The sequence below is a fragment of the Coturnix japonica genome, chromosome 1 (genome assembly GCF_001577835.2).
Source record: "Coturnix japonica isolate 7356 chromosome 1, Coturnix japonica 2.1, whole genome shotgun sequence".
Classification (NCBI taxonomy): domain Eukaryota; kingdom Metazoa; phylum Chordata; class Aves; order Galliformes; family Phasianidae; genus Coturnix; species Coturnix japonica.
The window spans coordinates 65,884,939-65,898,350 of record NC_029516.1 but is presented as its reverse complement, the minus strand read 5'-3'; the positions used below and the strand labels follow the sequence as shown (position 1 = coordinate 65,898,350).

Below are 13,412 nucleotides of genomic sequence, written 5' to 3'. Positions count from 1 at the left end.
AAATCTAACTGATGTGGATGATAAATGTAAGACTGTCTAAATAAGAAACAGCTCACTTGGCTGATTATCTATACTGGCCCCTACTGCTACTGAAAAAGTCCCTCTGAACTACCCAGAGCAAAATCAAAACCAGCTGAGCATCTTTTCTTAGATGGCTAGAATTCACATTCATGTCCAAGACTGTCTATCTTGCCGTTGGAGCCATTCTTGGCATGAAACCGGCCCTGAGGTACCAGACTGGGGAGGAGAGGTAAATGTGGGTTTATAGCTGCTAAACTATCAGCTTAAAAATCATGCTCACAGATGCAAATTGTTCACCTTCCTGCACGGCAGTCTGTACTTCAAGCCAAAAAATAAACATTATACAAAATGGAGACTTCCACAGGTTAGCGCCCAACAAATGGCAAACCGATGTGTGCCAGAAGAACAAATCTGGTCTGCCTGTAATTAAAGTGGAATCACTTCTAGATCTACAGTGCCAACAACTAGCTAGTAAGCTTGACTTTGAAGCCAATCAAATTTATATTAAATAAAAGAGCAGCCTCTAGTGTGAGAAAGGGCATAACACCACACAACACTTTCCGTGGGAGAAAGGTGTCAGACAAAAGGAAGGATGTTTTTCTCCTTAGAGAAGCAGCATACTGAACTTCAGGTTAAATGCTTGTCTCTCTTCCCAAATTGTTCTGCCCTATCCCCCATTTTGGGACATCTGAAGTGATCAGAAAGAATGAATGTTCTTAACAACTAAAAGAATCCTATATTTACAGTCAAGAGATATAACAAGGGTTTCCCAAGTCCTCTGAAGTAGGGAAACAAAGCTCACTCCATCATCTCTGTCCTGTTTCACACATACATGTCCAAACAGCAGCAGCTTGCTACACATAATTTTAAGGTTTATTAGAAAAATACTTCATCTTTTATGGCATTGCATATTTTACACACCCAGTTAAAATGCTTTTTATCAGTTTTGTTCAAATTCATAACTTGTTAGTAAGTTCCTCATGCAATTTCAACAGTTAACATACTTCTGCAAGCCAGAATGAGTACCTGTAATAGAAGAGCATCTTACTGAGGGGCAGAGAGCACTTTCAGGAAACATTAACTCTTTGTATTGGAAAGTCCCAGGAGCAACGCCATGATGGTACAGCTTCAGCAGTTGTTCCAAGTTCCCTCTCCATCCACTGAAGATTTTCAGGGGATGGAAATCCAAAAGTCATGACTGAATGTGTCACAAGTTGGAAGTGCCCTCATATCCACTAGAAAGCACATCAATACTCACTTTGAGAAAGAGCTATTGTACCCGTCAGACTTAGAAATGCAACCGTTTGACATTCCATGTGAAAAATAAAAGTACGTAGCCAATGGCATCAAATTCTGCATGTTTCTTAACTGTAGGCTCAGGCACCCTGAAGAATGAACTCAGTCACGATTATTCTACTTCTTCTTGATCCAATGAACTCAAAGCCTTGTCCTGTAATAGAGAAAGAAAATGTAAATTTTAAAAGCAGTGATGACTCTGATCCTAGTTTCAGATCTGCTGAGGTCAGTCCATAGGTTTGCCAGTAGAATTTCCTGACCTCACATGCTGCCCATTCCAATGGACATACACTTTACAGTAGTTCATGAAGTACAGATCTACTGGGATCTCTTGCCTCTCAACAAGGCAGGTAAACAGGGGGCAGCAGCTCTGCACTACTGCTGGCAAAAAGCACTTTGCACAGTGCTGGTGAAGATTAACAGATGTTCTTGTGTATGGAGGGGTGAACATACAACATACCATAAGGGCAGACTGTATGAAATGCTGAACTGCTATGCTGCTCACAGAACTTGCTAACAGTAGACTTTACAGAGAAGGTTAAAATTAAATCAGGCATATGCTGAAGTTCCCTGACGTCTTTCCTGGTCTTCAGGCTTTTGCAGCAGAGAGTCTGTCTGTGCCAGGAGTAGTGTGCTATGCTGAGCAGCCCTCTGTGAATGTCTCCTATTGACTTTTGTATCCATGTAAATAAATAGCTTGCAGCTCAGAAGATGTGTTGTAGCAAGCAAATCCACAGCAGAAGTATACGCTGTGTTAAAGAATAACTTTTAGGTTTGATTTACATCTGGCCCATGCTAGTTCTGTGAAACTACAGTACTTGTAGATTATGCATGAGTTGAGGGAGGTAAAACCCTTACCCAGCCCCCATGGTCACGAATCCAGGGACTGAAGTGTTCTTGGAGGTACTTCAATCCAAAGCCCATGACCAGGTTCATAGGATGGTTGTCCACAGCAGTAAGTCTGGTGGCAACTTCCAGTGTGAAGGCAACTCTGGTGCATTGTAATTGGTCTTCTGTCTCGTTTGTGGAATCTGCTGAGACATTCTCCAGGAATAAATTGGTGACCCTCTCAAAGAAGGCATAGGACAGCATATCTGCAAAACGCTGATTGAAACTCCTGTCCTTTTTGAACTGAAAAATAAGAATAAGCGTTGAGCTACTTCTCTTGTAATTGCTTTCTCTTTCCTACTTGGAAAGCAGAGAATCTCTGATAACATATGCAATACAAGCTAATTGTGGCATTGAATGCAAGAGATGACACACAAACCTGGCATCTCATTGCAAAGATATTCCTTCAGGGTCTGGGGGTGACCCTATATTTTTTTTTCTCAAAACAAACAAACAAAAAAAAAATCTTTAATTTTTTGGGATTTGGGTGAGGGAAGCAGAGAGAGAGAAAGCAAAAGAAGTGTGACATTGATATGACACCTCACCTGTAGCTGAGGGCATATGGAAGTACAGGAGCAGGGGGAGGATGACACTGAAGGCAAGGTGAAGAGAAACGTTAGTAGAACCCACTGTCCTAAGTCCCATTTTCAGCTAAAGACAGGCATTAAGAAGACAAATACCTGTATTTTTAATGGGGAAGATACTCCTATGAATCGACATATGCAAGGGTTATTGTATAGCTTCTGAGCAGAGCTTTCAAAATGCACTCTTACTTCCCTTTCTTTATAGCAGTTCCTAAAGCTGTAGGTTTTCTCTTCCTCCACTAAAAACAACATGCACACCAGATTTAATGCAAGCACAAGAGGTTCTCAGAATTGGTCAAGTGTCCAAAGTCTTACATAACTCAGTGGGATAAAGGCAAATGACTCTTTGAAGTGCACATCTTTTTTCCAACAGAGATCTGTGCTGGTCTTCTGGTTTGAAGATTAAGATTTTGGAATGAATGGTGATGGATTCAGAAAGCCCCAAATGATGCAAAGAGAGGTACAGGACAGAGACGGAGAGGAGGGCTACAAAACATTCACTCCTGCCAAATGCATAATCTCTCTCTCCACTCTAGCCTGTGTAGCTCCTGAAAGTAAAAGGACTTACCTTTTCTTCCAGTTGATCTCCTGATTTTCTTAACAGTGCAACTATTGTTTGTATTGTCTTTTCTTCATCTATTAAAGAAAAAAGTTGACACATATATATTGCTGACTTCCAGCAGAATCCAGAGTGCAAACCACGGCAAAGTCTTTATGTTACTTAATCATGAAGAGATGTTATTTTGAGGCAAATTCACTGAGTTGTGTGTCCAGGATCTATAATCTCGCTATTCTAGTCTGCATGGAGCAGGCAATGCTTTTTCTCTGCATGACGTTTTGCTCCAGTTTAGAACCTTGGAAGGAGCCTTAGCATCCCATTGCCAGCCCTGTATACTTTGAGGTATGGCTGATAAGAGAACAAAGCAGCAGCTAGCAGAAGCTGAAGAATATGGACTTGAAATTAGGGGAGGAGATTCCTCTCTAGATTACGAATTGCACTTTCTGCAAGTCATTAAAACAAACACTGAGTTTAACAAATTACAGAAAATGTAAGCAAGACAGGCTCCCTCTTGCAACCAGAATTCCTGAGGACGCTTGCACTAACTGCAAACTTCTGCAGATGCCATGGAAGATGGACAGTTCAAACATTTAACAGAGGATGCTGGTCAATCTTGTTCCCTCATTGAAGAGGGACTGACATCATCGTCCCAAAAGCAGGTCTTTGGTCTTAAAGCCTTATGAAATTGCTTTGCCCCCAGCCCTGCTATTCCTAGCACTGTTCTGGCACCTTGTGTTACTCTGCTGTCATTCTTCTTTCGCATGTCACACCTGCGTGGATTTTTAAAGATGTTTCCTTTAACTGCAGTAGCAAGTAGCAAAGAATATCCCTGAAATAAGGGGAACAGGGCAGGAACCAGCGAAGTAAACTTCCCCCTTCATAGCATCTTACCGCAGAACTTCCAAGTGATTCCTGGAGAAAGTGCCTTGCACTGCAACACCAACCTGTTCTATTTCCTCTGAGCATGAAATTCTTTCCCCTTACCATTTCCTTCACCCTCATTTCCATCAGCAGTATCTCTGCCATCTTGTTCCAGTGCCCGAGTATGCACCAGCGTCTTGAATGTCACATTTGAAGGAGATGGCTGAGGCCTGGTGGTAACAAGCTTGGAGAGTTTGTCTACAATGTGGCTGACATCTGGTTTTGGACCTGGATGGGGAGGAGCATGAGAAATAAAGAAGCTAAGTAATCTTGGACAGAAATAATTCAGAGATTTACTTGTTCATATGTTTGCTGAGGTGGAAATGCCCAGAGGATACCAAGAGATATATCTTCTATTGCTGGGGCTTTGTTTCTTCCTGAGATCAGCTGGTAATTTAGAGAGCAACACATTTCCACCCCTCTCTAATATTTGAACAGCAACTAACTGCACATAGACAATATGGAAGAAAGTGTGAGCGTTGCCCACTAGCACCACATCCTTGCAACTCAGAAGCACAGCATATATTAAGAAACAGGACTGTGAATCACAGACCTTATTATGAGGGTGAAATTGCACATGGTTAGTTCATCTCTAGGCTCAGATTCAGGATGGGTGATGTATTTGAATGCTCTCTTCCTAGTTTCCTCAGGTCAACTCTAAGAAAAAGAGAAGAAGGCTTCCCTTCAGAGTTTGGTAGCAGGGAGAATTATGAGCCTTTGGTGGGCAGGATTGGGTCCAGAGCAGTTAAACTGATCCAGAATGGAGTGTTAGGCTAGAGAAGTCAGTGGCAGATGACTTTTAGGAATATTTTTACACGCAGTGAAGTGAGAGATAAACTGTTGTGACATCAAGGGTCAGTGAGCCATCGGGATCACACTGGGGCAAGTCAGACAAACCCCTGTATACAACATGGCAATATATCATACGCTGTATTCAGCTATTTAATGCGGATACTTCACCATCCTCTCTCAATCTTTCATGAAATGTTGAGGTACAGGTCATTCTCCAGAGCAGAAAAGGCAAGAACTCATTGCCTACAGTGCAGCACCTTATGTAGGGCCAGGGTACAAGATATGCATGTGAACTGATCATGAAGCATTGAATGCATAACTACCACCACTAACTCTTATTTTAGCGCACCTCAAAACCTTATAACCTCCCCAGTTCGGTCTCAGACAAGGCATCATTTTTAAACCTGTCTCCTCAATCAGGATTTGTACTTGACAGGAGTCCTGTGGCAGTGATAACAAGTAGAGTAGGTTTATGTGACTGTGGAAGACTGATGTTTCTGATACACAGTGGGACTATGAGAGGCAGCCCAGAGACATGGACTGCTCCCTAACTGAGACTGGTTGCTTCTGATGGCTTGGCACCAGAGCCACAAGGAAAACCTAGCACTTCAGTCTCTATTGTGGAACATATATTCCGTGATAAAACTCTTTGAAGAGGCCTTCAAACAATCTCTCTTCCTTGATTTTAATGTAAAGATTTGCAGTCTGTCCAGTGCTTCACGTTTTCGCAGGTATGAAAATAAAAAGTGAATGCTCATAAAAAGCAACATAGACAACTGCATAATTTTTATCTTCATATGATGACAAACCAAGAAAGCTAGTCACAAGCATGAATCCCATGTGCAAGCATTAGTGATGATCTTACCTGGCAATCCGATTTCCTAAATGGAAACCAACAGCACAAGATGAGCAATTCATAAATCAATTAAGGTATTTAGTGAGTAAATGAAGGACAGACAGCAAAGGAAAGAACCAAGACATACTTTGAAACTCAAAAATCCTTTCCTGATGGCTGTCAGTGCAGGTATCAGAGGTGAAGAAATCTTCCATTCTATTGGATGCACATGTTTTTGTGGGACTTTGCTGTTCTGATCTGCTGCAGAATAAGGGCAGACAATATTTTGACAAGAATTTTTGTTTGGGTTGCTTTTTGATTTTCTGCTTCTTTGCACCATGGTGCAATTCTGATGTTTGGCTTGGCCCGCTTTTATCCCTTTGATGGTGGATCTCCCCTTCACTCCTGAATAAGGATGCTGTTTTCAGCACATTTGTCTCATTTTTCAGGAGATTCTTGTATCTGCTGGCTGGCAACTTCCGCTGGGCATAGGCCATGAGGATCTTGTATTCTATGCTGTCTCGCTCATTGTCTTCCAGTGATATTTCTTCCATACTGACATCATTTGGTGAAGACATCTCAGTTCCTGCAAGAAGATACTCTTAGTGTTCATGGCTTAGGAAACAGCCTGTTTTGCATAAATACTACCCAGTACGTGACATGCCTACAGAAAATTTTATTAAACACCTTATGAACCCCAGTGATGGAAATGCTGCATTACCTGGAAATCAGAGCATCACTGTTTTCTGGAAGAGAATTAGGGTACTGAGCAATAATTCAGATGGTAATCAAAGCAATAAAATAACTGTAACATGAGATACAGTACTTTACTTTTAATTGCATTTGGTTCTTGAGTAATTTTTTCCTTCAGTAGTTACTCAGCCCAAGTGATACTTGCACAACACTATTTGCGCAACACCATAGAGAGTGGTCAGGCACTGGAATGGCTGCCCAGGGAGGTGGTGGAGTTGCCATCCCTGGTAGTGTTCAAGAGGCATCTGAATAAGGAGCTAGGAGATCTGGTTTGGGGGTTTTCTGTAGGTGTGGTAAAGGGAGAACGGTTGGACTAGATGATCTTGTAGGTCCTTTCCAACCTTGTGATTCTATGATTCTATGATTTTCCCTTACTGAAAGGCATCTTATGATAGGAAATATTTGCCCCAAACCTTTGAGGTGTTCATACTTCAAAGAAAAGAAGTAGCTAGTTATAGAAGATAAAGGGATTCAGTCCTAACAGCAGTGTTTTTTTATCTGGAGAAGCAGAAGCATACAGTAGGAAGGATTAAGAAATTCAAGGTGTATTCAATAGTTAGGGTTCAGTACAGGAAAACAGGAGACACCATAATAGTATCTGGTTTTCAAGATGGAAAGAAAAGTGATTCATCAAAGCAATGCAAAGGAAAAGCCTACACTGGTCATAACACAAGGCGAGCATCTAACTAAACACAAGTTCTGCTGTCAGAGGAAGACTTGACAAATTTGGGTCCTAGTTGATTTAGGTGGAAAACAGTCAAAAACTGGCCCATACATTAGGAAAACCCATGATGATACATTTCATGTTACTCTCGGCTGTTCTTTCACTACAGGGGACCAGAGTCAACAATCTTACATGCTTGACTGTGTGCAGTGACTGGGGTGGCAGCACTATTTATTGTAACCTATCTAAACAAATATAAGAATCATAAAGTATGCATATGCATTATTCCGTTTTGCTGTATGCTTTGATAGTGTAACCTAACAAGCCACTGTCCTGCTCAGTGCAAAATATTTTTCCATGCTTACTTTGCATTGGACTACAGTGCCACTCGAAGCCAGAACATCAAGAAGAAGAACAAGGAGTGCTCAGTTGTGACGCAGCCACTCTTCTGCTATGTTGAATGAAACTGCACTCTTATCCAGAACCTGCAACTGATACCTCTGTTGCCTACAAGCCAAAACAGGAAGATTTGTTTCCACTGCCTTTTCCTAAGCAAGTACCAAATTCATGTTCACTATGCCCTCAGGAGAAGAGGAACAAATGTAAGCTATTTTCTTCCTGTCTGGAATATCATTCAGCTATTTGTAACTTTGAATAAAACACTCTTGCTGACATACCCACCCACATGGATGCTCAGATCCTAAGCATGGAGACTTTCATTTGAAGTGACTGATTAGTAACAAAAAAAAGATTTAGTTGCCCCAGAAAATGATGGAAAGAAATAAATCTCAGTTGACTGATTGCCTTATTTTAAATGCTACTTTTCAACTTCATTTTGGTTAAATTTCTGTAACTTTGCAAGTAACTTTATTAAAATCATTTATGTCACTATAAGCCATTTTAACTATTTCAGCAGAAAGAAACTGATGTAACAAAACTTGGACATGCCACATATTTCCAGCATGCTAAATTGCTTTGTTGCTGTTAATGAGACAAAAGAGAGAAAAAAAAAAAAGAGTAAGATTAAAATAAGTGTTCCTTAAAAAATGCATTAGTGACAGATAATAGACCAACTCCAAGCTTCTAGCTTACATATGCTCTTAGTTCAGTACTGTCCATATCAGGAAATGGGAAGGGGATGAGGGAAGGGAAAGGATAAAGAGCCAAGGAGGAATCCTGGAAATATCACATTGTATGTCTGATGTGACTGCTCCTCTTTGCACTGCTAAATGCATCAGTGCCACTCACAATCTGCATCATGTTTTAGAGGCTATTATTCTTGCAAGAGAAATGCCTGTAATCAGATGCTGTGCTGGGATGTCATTACTTTCCATGGTCACTGTAGAACAAAGCCCTAAAAAAAAGAGAATGGAAACAGTGTGGCAGGTATGGGGAGAGAGAAACGGGGAAAAAATCCAACACATCCGTTGGTTGAGAAAGATGCCTTGTTTCTCTTCCAGGGAATTTCTGTATTAATTCACTCCATGAGTGAGCCAGTGTGGTTTCCTGGTTGTGTTCAAGTTAAGCCTGTGAATCACCACCATCCCAAGTCTCCAACAGCCTGTCTCCAAAGCACAACAGCCTCTCTGAAATTTTCTTCCTAGTGTTCAGCTTGCTCAGTTTTCCACTAGCAGTGTGTTGCAGTGTCTAGCTGTTGGGTGTGTAGAACTCTATACCTAACCTCAAGTGGAAAAGCATCTCTTTGTTCCCTGACTATGCACCTGAATGAGAACAGGTGAAGTAGGTGACAAACATCTTTGTTGCAAATGGAGAGTATCCAGCCCTGGTCTGGTAGGGGCCCATCCTGCTTGAAAACTCTTGCTCACAAACTTGTGCCAAAAGCAGTCTCTGTTTGCTGAGCAAATGGATGGGGAAGAGGGTGACAGTGACATCCTTCTTGTAAGTTGCTGCCTCCGGATATTCAAGGAGTCAACAAGGGTTTGATGCTAAAGGAAACTAAAAGCAAACTGTTACAAGAAACAAACCAAGTGGAGAAAAGGAAGTAGGAGCTTGAAATACGGGAAAAACAAGGAGAACTGAAATGCTGCAAGGCAGAAATGGGCTGCTTTTCTATTGTGTGCCAGGAGGGGATTACTGGTAGACACAGCGTAACTCCTAAGATCAGACTTAAAACAGCATAGACTTCCTCATCTCTATTGGATATAAAACTAAACTAAAAATAAATAGTAATATAATTGTTATATAAGCTATAAACAAAGTATTTTAAAAATAGAAGATTCATTCCCAAGCACCAAAAAGGATGACCAGTAATAGCATAAAATAATCAGCACAGTTCTATAACCTAGAATATCACTTGAACACTGTGTGTTACAAACTGCCCTACCCAAACCAGTCCTCAATGTGGCTGTACAGATAACAATCAAATAAGAGTTCAAAGGTTGGTGTCCTAAACAAGGCTAAATGCAGGAGGTATGGTGCAATTACAGCTTCCTGTTACATAGCAGCAAAGGAGCACCTGTGCTTCAGATGCAGCTGTGTAGCTAAACCTGCTCCTTATTTCTTCTCGGGGAGCCTCTGAGGACTGAAACAAATTATTTTGGTAAAAATGTAGTATAGAAACTTCCATACTGAGACTTTTTTTTTTATATCCAACTAGACCAGAAGAGCCTAAAAAGAGAGGAAAGTGTAGTCTGTAAATTACATATTCCAGCACTCACGGAGAGCAAGAAAAAATCACCATGTGCTGTTTGGTGTTTGGACAAGACAAGCAGTAAACTTGCTTTTCAGCTCATTTTAAAGTGTGAAACCTTAATTGTTGGCTTGTATCTCTCTTTAGAATTATTTCTTCGCATTATAACCACATAATTTCTCTAATACTCCATGTGACATGGGCTAGGGAAAGGACAAGCTTTTTGCAGCTTGAGCACTCAGTCTGCACGAACCCTTCCAAAGAGAAATATCTACTAAGAAAGTTCTTTAATGCAAGCATTGATCTTTTTTGGCAAGTGCTTGGAAGTCCGGCTGAAAACAGAATCTGCATATTATTCCCTAGAATGATTAAAAGAATCTTGAAGGATCAGATGATGGAGGGTAGCAGCGCGGTCTCATTCTGTCTACTTAAAAATACTCTGGTCTAAATTATTTATCTTCTGGAGCTTTCAGACCTCAGAGGAAGTATCATTACCCGCTACTGCTTAAGTATATTGTGAAGATTCAAAAGTAGGTGAAATAACTTTTGATTTGGAGGGTGCCTACCTCTAGACCTGTGTTTGACAAAACTGTGTGAAACCATGTCTTGGCTATGCCTCTTCTTGACTTCTTTTTATTGTTATTTTTAAGAAAATATCCACAGGTATAGACCCAAATTACCACAGCAGCTAACTGTACAAGTCCCCTGGACTGTCCACCTGAGTCTGAGACTGCCCTATTTATGCTTCCCAAGCTCCTTCTCTCCTCCTCACTTTACTGCCATGCCTCCCATGCTTCTTTCTGTAACACCCACAGAGCAGAGCATCTGAAGACATGGTCTCCCCACAGATCCTCTGTGGTAGGGTTCGTCTCACTGTGTCATGGGTATTTTTCAACTAATGGCTGAGGAACCTTGAACTATCAGGGGTGAAACACTATCAGTGCTGACCCTGATGTTTGGGTTGGTTCTTGTAGAGAAAATCAGAACTGCCCCAAGTCTCCATAGACCACGCATATATGACTATTATACTTCTCTGAAAGAAGTATTTCATGCCCATTGACTCAGGTGTTCTCATAAAACCTAATTGGTTTGTTGTTTTCTGAGCAGGAGAGTCTATGCTGTTTTAAATCGTACAAATGCTGTGGAAAGCTAGTATTAGACCACATCTCTCTTCAAGTACTGCAGTGCAGTTTCCTCTAGGATGGAAAGCAATGAGATGCAATTTGAAAGATTAAGTGTCCCTTATTAAATCTTTCCTGAATAGGAACCACATAGTTAGTAAACAGTTATACCAGCATGCCAGGATAAACATCCCCGGTGGCAACAGATTTTTCATGAAGACTGTTGTGCAAGAGATACAATGCATGCTATAGAGAAAGGTCTACAATGATATTCACCTTTCAGAGAAGTTATCTGCCTGCCTGTGCCAGCCCAGAGGTTTTCCTCTTATACAAAGACAAAAGGCTGCTCTGTGTTCAGACTTGAGAAGATAACCCATACACCATCTGGCTACCTAAAGTCACTGAGGTATTCCTGAGTTTTAAATCCAGTTTTACACAGCTGAATGTGGTGCAGTTGGCAGAAAAGAACCTTGCTGTACTTGGCTATGTCAGTCAGGCACACCACCAAACACAGCAAGGCTTGTACAGCAGTTCCAGAAATCCTAGGACAGTTCCCTCCTTTGCTTTTTGACATCACAGCTAAGCCTGAAAGGACATTACTGCGAATTAACTATGATAGATGTGTCAATTTAATCCATACACAAATAAGATTCAGTGAACTCCATGCTGGATTATGGACTACCAAGCACTATATGCAAGAAACAAGGTTCTGAGAGGAAAGGAGTATTTATTACCTTCTGGATCTATTGCACCAGCAACACCGCGCACCTGATGATCTAAGTTCTTTCTCCTTTTCTTCCGGTGACTATGCTTCTTTCCTTTTGGTGGAACCAGCCTTTTGGCACAGATGTAGAATATAGGGTTTTTAGCCTCCTGAAAACAAAACAACAAACAAACAAACAAAAAAAAAAAAGAAAAAAAGAAGAAAAAAAAAAAAAAGAAGGAATTTAACTTCCTTAACTTCTTCTATTCAACATTTTCAGCCTCTCATAGAAAGATGAGACTGCACTTCCAGTGAAGAAGTGTCCTTGCACTTCCTTGTGAGAACAATGTTCAAACATCTCACAGATCATTCGTGGAAAGCAGGAAGGGAGGGACTTTCCCTCCTGCATGTGACTGCTGCTGAGTGGCAAGGAAGGCAAGTGGGAAAGTCTACGACTGCTCCAGGCTTCTTGCCAAATATAACTTCTTTTTTCCTTCAATAAAAGAAAATCCTTTTATTCTTCTCCTCATGGTAAAGGTTAAATGAAATTCTTATTTTGATACAGATTTTATTTCTGTGTTCTGAAATCAGCTGTGCCTTTTCTTCTATAAATAGCCACAAAGTGTTCTGTATTTCTTTGTGTGCCGCTGAGCTGTACTTTTTTCTTTTCAAAATCTTGTTAAACATTAATCAGATAAAATATGTAAGATTATTGTAACAGTGACGTGGTTGACTCTCATGAACTTTGCTTTTCACCATATCAATGGACCTTCATTTTCACAATGATCTTGTTGATGAAGCTGCAAGCTGAGAGGGGCTGAACCTACACGATATGTGGCCCAGCCACACAAGGGTGTGAACTCTTTCATTTTTCAGTGGTGCTCAGAGGCAGAACCAGAGGCAAAGGACTCGAAATATCACACTTGGGTCAGGGCAATCCCAGAACTGTGTGCAGATTAGGAGAAAAACTCAATAAAAGCAGCTCTATAGAGCTATATTTGGGAGTTCTGGTGGATAAAAAGCCAGACATGAGCCAGCAGTGTGCTCTTGCAGCTTGGAATTCTAAAAATATCCTGGGTTGCTTCAAAACAGGGATGGCCAGCAGGGAGAGGGAGCTGATTCTTCTCCTCTGCTCTGCCCTCATTAGGTCCTACCTGCAGTCCTGTGTCCAGGTCTGAGGCCTCCAGCACAAGAAGAATGGGAAACTTTTGGAATGGGTCCAGAAGAGGGGCACAAAGATGATCAGAGAGCTGGAGCATCTCCCTTATGAAGGACATCTGAGGTAGCTCGGTTTCTTCAGCTTGGATAAGAGAAAGCTCCAGGGAGCTCTGATGGCTGCCTTCCAGTACTTTAAGGGAGCTTATGAACAGGAGGAAGAGCAATGTTTTATGCAGGCTGATAGTGATAGGGCAAGGGGAATGGCTTTAAAGTAAAAATAGGGAGATTTAGATACTGGGAGCAAATTCTTCACTTGAACTGGGGTGAACTGCTGAAACAGGCTGTGCAGAGAAGTTGTGTATCCCCATCCCCAAAGGTTTTCAAGGTTGGATAAGGCCTGAAGGATCCTGATCTAGTGGATATCAACTCTGCCTATGGCTGGGCTTTTGGAACTAAATAGATTTTAT

General features: G+C 41.2%; 1 protein-coding gene across 1 annotated transcript; it reads right to left on the bottom strand.

Annotated features, from left to right (window-relative positions):
- Positions 1-872: 872 nt before the first annotated feature.
- On the bottom strand, positions 873-11,926 carry BCL2L14 (BCL2 like 14). Its single transcript, XM_015870789.2, has 6 exons — positions 11,819-11,926; positions 6,045-6,482; positions 4,333-4,497; positions 3,358-3,425; positions 2,176-2,448; positions 873-1,471 (listed from the first exon to the last, which is right to left on the bottom strand). The coding sequence occupies exons 2-6, from the start codon at positions 6,472-6,474 to the stop codon at positions 1,430-1,432; spliced, it is 978 nt and encodes a 325-aa protein (XP_015726275.1). The 5' UTR covers positions 6,475-6,482; positions 11,819-11,926; the 3' UTR covers positions 873-1,429.
- Positions 11,927-13,412: the final 1,486 nt, after the last annotated feature.